General features: G+C 33.5%; 1 protein-coding gene across 1 annotated transcript; it reads right to left on the reverse strand.

The window, feature by feature from the left end:
• Positions 1-8,010: 8,010 nt before the first annotated feature.
• Positions 8,011-8,640, reverse strand: LOC119644746. The gene has a single exon (XM_038044464.1). The coding sequence runs from the start codon at positions 8,638-8,640 to the stop codon at positions 8,011-8,013; it is 630 nt and encodes a 209-aa protein (XP_037900392.1).
• Positions 8,641-11,107: the final 2,467 nt, after the last annotated feature.

Consider the following 11,107-nt stretch of genomic DNA (forward strand, 5'->3'; position numbering starts at 1 on the left):
GGCATTAAAAGTTGTAGCTTCCGCAAATGGCATGAAAAAAAATAAAAAAATAAAAAAAATAAAAATAAAAATAAATAAATAAATAAAAAGAGAAGAAAATAACATAAAACACTAGAGAAACTATTTCGCATGGCAAAATGCATTTGCTCTTTGATGTAAATGTTACTGGATTTCAGCTTAAGTTGACTGTTTGTTGTCTTTCTATCTCCATGGAATACACAATGGCATCGCTGCTGTTATGCACTATGACTTTGTATAAGCTTAGGCTGTTTAATCATGTGTGTTTAGATGTGCTGTTGTGCTGGTGGAGTCAAGCATCTTCTTCGCCGACTTGGGATTTTGTTTTCCTATATTATACGTACCTAAATATGTATATATATATATGCATATATATATATACATCGTTTGTATATCTTCTTAATAAAATTTTTATCTAAATGTTAGTTTATTTATCGTTACTTCGTACACATAAACACTTTATGTTACATAACCTGTGTAAACATAATTCCGAAATATCCAAAAATATGAAAAAACAAAAAAAAAAAAAAAAAAAAAAAGAAAAGAAAACCGCTATAACTAAAATCCAAGCCACCAAAAGTTAACCATTCAAAAATTGGGAAATCGTTGTCGTTCTGTTTAGTGTTACAATGATGTGCTTACTAACAATTTATAAAGTTTTTTTTTTTATTTTTTTTTTTTTATTTTTTTTTTTCATTTTTTTTATAAATTTATATATCTTTTTTCTCTCCTATACATAGTTACTTCAGTGATAATCAGCATCATCATCATTATCATCATCATTATCATCATCATTATCATTATCATTATCATCATTCGCAGAATTGCTTCATACTGTCTGTTGTTTGTCTGTGGCAATAAGAAAATGTTTGTATTACAATTGACGAGTATTTTATGGGGCACGAGTTTATGTTAAAAATTGAAAAACAATAGGAATGCTATGCGCCGTCAGTGTGAAGAGAAACGTAATATACGATATATATATATATACATATACATCTACATATACGTATATATATATATATATATTACAAATTCAACGACGATTTGTTAATTGTTAGGAAAACATTTGAAATGAGCGCATTAAAAACGAGGGCGTTACATGAAATATGGATGTATGTTACGAAAAAGACGACTCCAACGTTTTTAAAATTATGAAATTAATTGATTAGCATACACATTCGAACACATACATTTTCTGTTAACCTGCCATTTCCTAGTTTCGAATGTGAACAAAATATAATGTAAATTTTCTTCTTCTTCTTCTGGTTCTTCTTCTATTTTTATCGCCCTCATAATGCAGCAATAATATCCTTTTTTTACGGTTCCGCGTGGCGCTCGATAGTCAACAAAAACTATCAACATGTCTTTGACTTTTGAGCGACTTTCGCGCTGTTTGGCTCACCTTTTCCGCAATAGTCGATGGAACAATCGATCGCATAAATCGTAGGCATAAATTCAAGGTTTTTCTTGCACGACGTCCTCTCAGTCGGAAGTCATTTCTTCACCAGACGACAAACTTATCATTATAAGGTGCTACAAACATACTTGTAACTCTATACCAATTAGATATATTGACGTGAAACTTTACATAGTTGTCCAAAGAGGATATAGCCCCTCGCAAAAAAAAAAAAAAAAATATTAATAATAAATTTATGATTTCATAGTATTTGTGCATTTTAAGTGAGGTATTAACCTAATTTATTGTAAATTGAAAAAGCGAATTTAACAAAGAGTATAAGCAAAGCAATTGACAATGGTTAAGCTCTGCAGTAACTATGGTAAAAAATTACTACCTCTTTCACTATCCTGCGTTTACGTTTTGTGCGTCTTTTCGTATTGTATGCATCTGAAACTATTAGCGTTTGATATCGAATAATATTGAATCTAAAAATTTTTATTTAACTCTTAATGCTTAAAGCGCCATGTGCTAGTGGGTGAGAGGGATATTTGTTTGTGAGTGGAAAATGCTTGTTATATGCACTGCTGCTGCGCTAGTTTTACTCTAAATCCATGCTTCCACCCATTCAAGGAGTCTTTAATTACAGGATTCTTTGTTTTTGTTTTCTTGGTGGGTTATAAGATCAGAATAGGTGTCCTGTTTTTTGAAAGAGAAATGATTTTATATATATATATATATATATCTTATCTTATCTTAAAGAGGAAAATTAAAAAAAAAAACATTATGGATAGGCCGATCCAACAGCTGAACATCACTCGGTTTTGCGAAAAATTATTTCCTTTGCTTAACAGGTATACTATATAGGATATGATCTTATGATTGTAAATTGTTTCATCCGGGCAGGCTTTCTGTGGGAAAGAAAATAACTTTCACCTATTCCTGTACAAGATTGTTTAAATAGAATTGTTTTCTTCTTTTAGTGATAGTGTGTTTGCTTTTTTTAAGGAACATTTCGTGCTTTCCTTAATTGTTTGTACCACGTCTTGTAAAGGTAAAATGTAAAACACAATGGAGAATGCCATTTTTTGGGGTAGAGTGAGAAAGAGAGAGGGACGGACAGAGAGATAGCTAGAAAGAGAGAGAGAGAGAGAGAGAGATAGCGAGAAAGAGAGAGATAGCGAGAAAGAGAGAGAGAGAGAGAGAGAGAGAGATAGCGAGAGAGAGAGAGAGGGAGGATAGAAACAGAGTGAAACAGAGAGAGAGAGAGAGAGAGAGAAAGGAAGGAGGAAAAAAAAGAAAGACGGAAAGCAGAGTTGGCCACAGAAAACATCAATTTATAGTGTAGTTCGGTCCGCATCACTTTGCAAATTAACTTTGCCTAGGTCCTGGCATGTTGTGGAAAAAATGTTCCTTTAAGAAAGGAGACAACTTCAACATGAACGTCAGTTGCAGCTTATTGACTTGTGATGTCGATTTCTTTCCCCCAATATTCGTTGACGATAAAGTACCTTGAAGATCAGATTAAGCTTTGGGGCTTTCTTAAAATGGATTTTACTAAATTTCTATATATAATAATACGCATTCAATTGTTCATCGTCCATATAATAAAATTTGCAGCGTCGCTTGACCTTTTTTTACATTTTTTCACATCTAAACAAGAAAGCGAAGCGTTCCTTAATGACGCTCTTTGCCTGTGCTATAAATAAATGCAAACTTTCTGCTTTTCAATTAAATGCTATAACAGAAATATCGTTCAATATAATATCTTGATATGTAAAGCAATATTAGCAATAAAGCATTTTAATAGAAATCAGTTCAGACAGTCAATAGCCGGTATAATCACTATTGGGTTTAAGGGTAGCTGGGGTTTTTGTAGGCATGACTGAAATTGATTATCACAGGTCTCTATGCTTTTTGAATACTTTTCCACAATTCTTTTTTATTGCTACGGGAAACATGGCGCTTTAGTTCTCCTCAAACATTCTCAACAGGATTGAGGCCGAAAGAGTGACATGGCATTTCCACCAAATTGGATGAATGTTTCAGATCGTTAGCCTGCTGAAATTTTTATAGCAGACGCTTATCTTTATTTATTTTCTTTGGCATGCGGTATTATTACAATTTCCGACAAGTTTTTATATACAAATATTATCTGACATGTATTGGACATATACTCTCCCAAGAAAAGCTTTTTCCGCGATGCTTGACAGGTCTTCTGTTGCTTTTGACAGAGAACACTTCGAGTATACAATATTCGTCGCTTGTTCAAAATCATCACGCGTTTATTGGAACTAAGAAAAGTCTTTTTAACCGCTCCGCATATCTTGATATTTTCTTTGGGTGTTCAAAGGACTCGTTTGTATGTATTTCCATGATTTCGATGCTGATGACCCATCCTGGCCATCCTGCTTCTTGGTTGTAATGAGCTGCTCGATCTATCTTATATTATTCATATTGTATTTTCTTGTCCGCATATACGATTTACTTTTACAATCCATCTTCACAGTGAAATTTGCTAAATACTTCAGCTTTCACAGCTTTAAAGACAGTGCACGTATTTCACTGTCCAGCTGAGAAGCCTACTAAAGCAAAATTAAAGCCTTCAACTTTTTATTGCATGAACTAGTTCATGTCGGATTCCGGCAATTAATTTTTTTTTTAAAGTTTTTGCCGCATGTAAAAACGTTTTGTGAGTTTTGTGGAAGCTACCGGTTACAATCTATGTAGCATAGAATTGACAGATTCACTTCGCATCTATTGTTCTCTCCATAAGAAGTGTTTGTATCGCATAAGGATAGGCAGCGACGAAAGGAAAAACGCATAGATTCTCGGATATCGTAAATAGTGAGATCTATTTGTTTATCGTATGTTTGCTTTCTTATCTGTTGAAAGCCAGTCATTAGCACAGCAATCGATGCTTGCAGACTTGCAGACAAGCTGATAATTTTTTTCATATTCTTCATTTTAGAACCGTTGGTTTAGAGATGAGACTAGACTTAAGGTCGTGCTTACGTATCCGTCTACCGATTTCAGCCTTAATCGTTCCTTCTTTAATAAATACGGAAAGTCATAGCATTGTCGAGTAGTGTTACTATTTCCTTTATTATTCTTTCGACGCCTTAGCCTTAATGTATCCAATTTCCAGTCGCACATTCACGAACTTTACTCCGTTCTTTCAACTCACTTTTTCTATAACTCTCCCTAATCACCATCGCGCCTGCATGTATGACTGGCCATGTAAAAAAAGTTCCGCACGCTTTAACTTAACTTCACATTTTAATCGCATAAGTCATTAACAGCGAAGAGTAAAACCCGGTTATGAGACCAGGTTGAAGCAACTCACAGAGCGATTACGATCTCTTCCGGCCATTATTATTGTATGTGAACTAATTATCTCATTTCTTCTTGTCAATAACGACTTGAATTCCTTTCCTTACAATAGCGGCTGACAGGTGCAAATTCAATTTCACTGTTACTTCATGTGATACTCAAATATCGAATGTCTTTTTATATCCAGGCCTAAGCAGAAAGTTCGAAACTGTTTTCTGAGGCAACGATTTAATTTCGCTGTAAGCTATCTTAAGACGGGACGGAGTGTACAATTGGTTTAACGATTGGGCACTGAGAACACGACACCTTCTTCTTCTTCTATGCTACTGAGTTTCGTCAACCACATTCACCGCAAACACCACAGTCCTTTTAAGCGTAAGGAAGCGTTATGATCTTGGCCCAAAATGACATTGTAAAATGTGGTCAATAATTTTGAGAATTTCCCTTAATTTCCAAAATGCAATTTCTTTCGATCACGATTACGATATATTTTAGTATTATGATAAGTTATTTATGGACTAGAACATTCCGCACACACACTATGGCTTAGTTGTTTGATAGACTCAGTTATATGGAACATTTTTCTTGGCCTAATATCATATTTTATTGTATACTAATCCGGTTAACAACTCGATTATACGATTAACGGGAGACTGTGTATATATATATATATATATATACAGATATACTTGGTACCTTATGTGTACACATATATAAGATATATATATGCAATGATCCAATGAAGCATAACCAAGTACCTCTTCAATCTAAGCATACTTGATAAAAGGTAAACTTTGTTCATGCATATCGACGGCGTCTCACTCATTGTTGCCTTTGTTCTCGCTAGCATCTATTAGCATCAGTTGTAAATCCTGTTATGCGCTGTATAGTTGTAACCAGTTTCAAGCCAAAAGATACCATTAATAGATCCTGCTTGCGAATAATAGGTTTAAAAATCGAACTTATGTATTTATAAAAAAAACAAAAACAAAAACTTATCTATTAATCAATCGATGACATATCTTACGTAAACAAGAAAAAAAAAAAAAAAACCCATCACATCACATCACATCACATCAACATAATAATAAAAACGTTTTGTGATGATTTCTGTGTGAACGATGCCACGTAATTACATCAAAAGTGAAGAAAATATTTAAACAGAAATGAATGTCTAGACATTATGCAGACATCTTGTCATGCAATAAGGAAGTTATTGTTGCAGAAGACTACGCGAAATGAAAAAAAAAAAAAAAAAAAAAAAAAGAAGAAGTACATTCGGTCACTAAGTTAATACATTGTCTAATGGTTTTTATATTATTATTATTATTATTATTGTTATTATTATTATTATTATTACTATTGAATGCTCATTCACTCGCTCACTCAATCGCACGATGCAGCGACAAGTATTTATGGATGTTTGTCATATGTGGGGACACCAACACATTCTTGTTGATGATGGCGGCCGCATCACAATCAAATACAAGCACATATGGCTCTTAACTTAAGCGTAGCTATTAAACACGTTACCAGATATGTCTTCTCCATGTAAACATAAGTATTTATTTATTTGTATACACTTATCTACGGTTGACTATTTCCACATACCTCTGTCTAATAAGTATTAAATATTTGCAGATTAAAATTAAATTTAAATTAGAAACGCACTAATTACTACTGCAGGCAGTTCTAAACGCTGCTTACCTTTATATATTAATATTCGCACCCATTGTGACACTAACTTTACCCCTTTCACTGATGAAATACCTAAATGCTGAGCTGGTTCCTTGCATGCATTTTTTGCATTAAAACAGATATATCAAAATTTATATTTCGCAAATTCGTGTTTGGGACGTTGCGGTATCGACAACTATTGCCCGTTTCTACTGAATTCATTCGATGCAATTCTATTAGGTACAATTGCGGATCCTATCGCTATGTTTGAGATTTGCATCTCGTAATGGATGATCCAATTTTGACCTGGAATTGAAGCTGATTTCTGGCCACGATACATTATAGTTCAGTTGAATTAACCTTGAATGGTAATCAATGTATTCAAGTATTAGGTGACATTATGGTTGCCACAATTTAAGTTTTCGTTAGGTTTTCATTAAAATATTAGGGATTTTATCGCTATAGCTTATTATAGCGATGCAGTAAGCGTCTCAAATTGGAAAATATTTAGACCTAAAGTTTCAAGTTTGAATTTTTTGACAATTAACTTTGGCAACGTGTTTTTTTTTTTTTTTTTTTTTTTTTTTTTTTTTTTTTTTGTAAAAGTCATCATATTCGAATTTTCGCCTCTGGCTTCCAATATATATATATATATATATATATATATAATTTTCACAATATACTGTCGTTATATGCACCGTGACATCTAAGTCGTAGAGTGAGCAGAGTAAATGGAAAATGGCTCAACACTTTGTAGACTATTTGATATTGTTAAACCACGCAATCATAGTTTTCGTTGTCATTAACGTTAATTTTGGTTTAAAACACTTTATTCTCCCTCGGTGCGACGCTTGTCTTGTGCCGTTTTCTATTCTTAACTTCTCTCGCATTATATTCATCCGTTCACTTTTATGTTTGTCAGCTTGTTTTACCCTTCATTTATATATATACAACACATTCATATATTTATGTGTACATTCAAAAATCGTAGAAACCCTGTTGCAATCTTTGCGGTTTTAAAAACTCTACCGCGCCGCTTAGAGGATGAAAAAAAAAAAAAACGAAAAACATAATTTTTGTGTTTCTCTTAACATTTTTCTTCAAATTAAAAAATAAAATGTAATCATTGAATAGTTTTTTTCTATATATATATATATATATATATATATATATATATGTATGTATATGCATATGTATATGCATATGTGTGCCTTTATTTGTTTGCCTATTATATTCGCACATAATCTATGCCAAAACAGCAGTATACTTACATAGGAAATTAGATTTTAATGCTATCCATTTTTACTGCATTGGAAAGATTACATTTTTTTTTTTTTTTGTTTTAGGTGTAATTTTGATTAAATTTTATTTTTGGAAAAAATTTTTAACGTAAAAATTTTTTACAATTGAAATTTTAGTTTCCTCTTTTTTCTCAATGATTTTTCTTCATTGCAAGAAGTTTCCATTTTGCCTAAAATATCAAATTTTGCCTTTTTTTTTTCTTTTAAAGATTTCTTTTTTTTGATTTGTTTTTTAGAGAATTTCAAAATTGTGGCGATTGATGCTTCATTTTTATTTATTTTTTATATATGTTGAGTTCCATACATTTCGCTGCAAACGTCATCTACCATGGATCGTTTTAAATTTTTGAGCTCCTCACGTCGACTACGCGACATGATTATGTAGTTAATCGCCTTATGCAGTTCCTCAAAGTAAAGCAAGCTGGCCGTACCACAGGTGAGATCTAAATAACGAAACCGATTAACGTTACAAGTGCAGCCATCGAAAACAAAGTAAAGATAGTTATCGCCGTCCTGACTGCGGAAGATGACATAATTGCCCCAGGGTACCATGGTATAGACACGATCCGCACAACGAAAGCCTGCATGCAAAAGTTTGCACAGACTGTCGTAGCTGCCGCATTCAGATCCAACCACGGCCAATGTTCTCGGGTGTAATAATAGGCCAGGATACGAATTTGGCCGGTATGTCACTTTGTCCTGTGCACAATTGAAAACGCACGGTTCTTCTATTTTCAGTTTAACCTCTACTGGTGGTGGTGGCGGTGGGGGCGGTGGTGGCGGTTCTTCTTTTGCTACGGGTTTTACCTGCGCCTTTTTTTTGCCTTTTTTTCCTTTACCTTTCTTGTCTTTACCCTTTTTGCCTTTGTCCTTTTTATCCTTTTTACCACCTTTGCCTCCCTTTTTTGCCATTTTCGAGGTCTAGGATTAACGCTCCCGACGAATTGCAAAAAATGCGTTAATCGTTGCTTTCGAAGTAAATCTTTCCTTTTGACAGAATTTTTTACTTGAAGGTGGATATTTTTTTTTTTTTTCTTTTTTTTTTTTTTTTGTACGAACAATTAGTCAAGAACGTTCCTCTTGCGGTCACTGGCTATCGTTTGCTAATTCAGAACATGATTAAATTTTGTTTCGAAATTTTATTTAATTTTTCTAAAATTTCGTGTTTCTCCCGAACGGTTTGCAATGGAATGAATTTGATGTGACGTTTTTCTGTACAGCAATGTGTAAATGTTATTTGAAAACTGAAAAAAGTTTGAAATAAAATGAACAGAAAACAAATTTCTTTCGTTTCTTAAATATATTGAAATTTTTCAAGTAAAGTAGAATTTTGTGAAAATTTCAATACAATTTCACTTTATTAATGAAATTATTAATTAAAGCAAATTAAATATCGCTGAATTAATCTAAATTTTCTGCAAGACAAATTCTTAATTGCTATAGTTAAGCTGTGGTTCAGGGCAAACGCTACAAAATCATAAGTTTCTGCAAGTTATTCACATTTTAGAGGAGTCTACGTTGGCGGATAATATATATATAATATTAAACTGCATAAATTAATTAGTTTGTATGTATAACCTTAGCATATATAGTATAAATTGTGCAGAATATCATACGTATAGTACACAGTAGAACTAGTATATAGTGCATATACTGTATAGCCTATATTGTGTACATGGTCCTTGTTTGTTGCCGCTATCCACGGAGCTATGCGGTAGGCCAATATCACTCCCTACATGCACAGTCTTTGTACTACTGCCAGTTTTCGTTGGAGATTTTTACTTTGTAAAACTCTTTCTCTCTCTCCAAATCGATGCCGCATGTTTGGCTTAACTTTGCACAGTGTGGTTGCGGTTGGCAATGCTTTACCGGAAGCCGTCTTAGTGTGTTCCGCAAATGTTAGTTTCGCATTTAATTACCCATCCAGATATCTCAAGCTAGATCTAAATTGAATGCAGTACCCATCCATCTCTATTTTTGGCGGTTGGAATACGCCTTTATTAGCCAACACTATGACTTTAGTTTTATTGCTTATTCGGCTTTAAGTATCGCTAGCTATAATCCCTGTTAGTGAAGTTGACGCTTACTGCATGATCAGGGCAATGTCATAGGCATAACGTATCAATTTTGCTCCGTTTCAATGATCCATATCCAACTAGGCCGTGATACATGAGATTCCACGGCAAGTAACCTAGGATGGAGGGCTGAATGGAGCTCGTCTCTTATGCTATGTGTTCTTTGTGTAAATATCTATTAAATATAATATAATATATAGCATGCAAAGTATATATTGCATATCAGATCTATAATAGAGAGTATATGCAGCATATATAATAGAAAGTATGTAGTTTATAGAGTATATAGGTTGAGCTTTTTTTATAGTAAGTACCTCATATAATATACTTGTTTACCAAGCCAATGGTCGTGGGTTCGAATCTCAAGTGCGGTAGAGTTTTTTAATAAAAGCCGATAGCCTTAGATGCTAGTGCTTTTAAGAGTTTAGTCTTAGAATTTATTTCTCTGGCGAAATTAATAATAATAATAATATACTTGTTATATACGACATAGTATAACACATCACTTTATAGGGTCGTAGGGTGACACACAAATGTACGACAAATATGACTTTTAGGCAGTACCAGCCTTCAAACGATATGTATTACATTGCCCATATAGCATATACTGTATATATAAAATTTAATATAAACAGTACTTACTATAAGTGAACTGTGCGTAGCACATTGTATCAGCAGTATATGATGAACGTTGTATATGATATGTACTGCAAGTATTATATATGAGTAGCATGTAGTAAATACAATACTGAGGGTATACTTCCACGTAAAGTGTAGACGCCTAGAAGAGACAGTAGACAGAGAAGATCTGATAACGACACAAAGACGCAAGGATCAGCTGCCGAGTAGAAATCCGCGGGTCAAATTCTAAGGTTGCACAGTCGTTAAGTAGAAGACGTCGAGTCAAGTTGTAAAGCTTTTTCTCCTTACTTTCATTAATGCTTATGTTTATCTAGTTAATCAGGAATTTGAATTACTTTGCATCCAACACAATTACCTTTAATTTCAATAACCAAGATATTAGCATTCTTCAGCTTCTGTACATCTTTTATTATTGTACGTGTAAAACATATAGTATGGAACAAGCACAGTATTCATGCATAATGTAGAACACATATATAGCATGCAATATATAGTGTAGAGTAATGTAGAGTAGTGTAGAGTAGAGTGGAGCATGCAATGTAGAGTGTATAGAGTGTGCACTAGGTACGGTTATAGTCTACATGTTCAGCATAGTATATACTATGCATAGCATAGAGAGAGAGAGAGAGAGAGAGAGAGAGAGAGAGAGAGAGAGAGAGAGA

This window comes from Glossina fuscipes, unplaced genomic scaffold, assembly GCF_014805625.2.
Source record: "Glossina fuscipes isolate IAEA_lab_2018 unplaced genomic scaffold, Yale_Gfus_2 0, whole genome shotgun sequence".
In the NCBI taxonomy this organism is placed as follows: domain Eukaryota; kingdom Metazoa; phylum Arthropoda; class Insecta; order Diptera; family Glossinidae; genus Glossina; species Glossina fuscipes.

Excerpts from the sequence above, each read along its gene's own strand:
- LOC119644746 (XM_038044464.1), bottom strand. The coding sequence starts at position 8,640 with ATGGCAAAAAAGGGAGGCAAAGGTGGTAAAAAGGATAAAAAGGACAAA.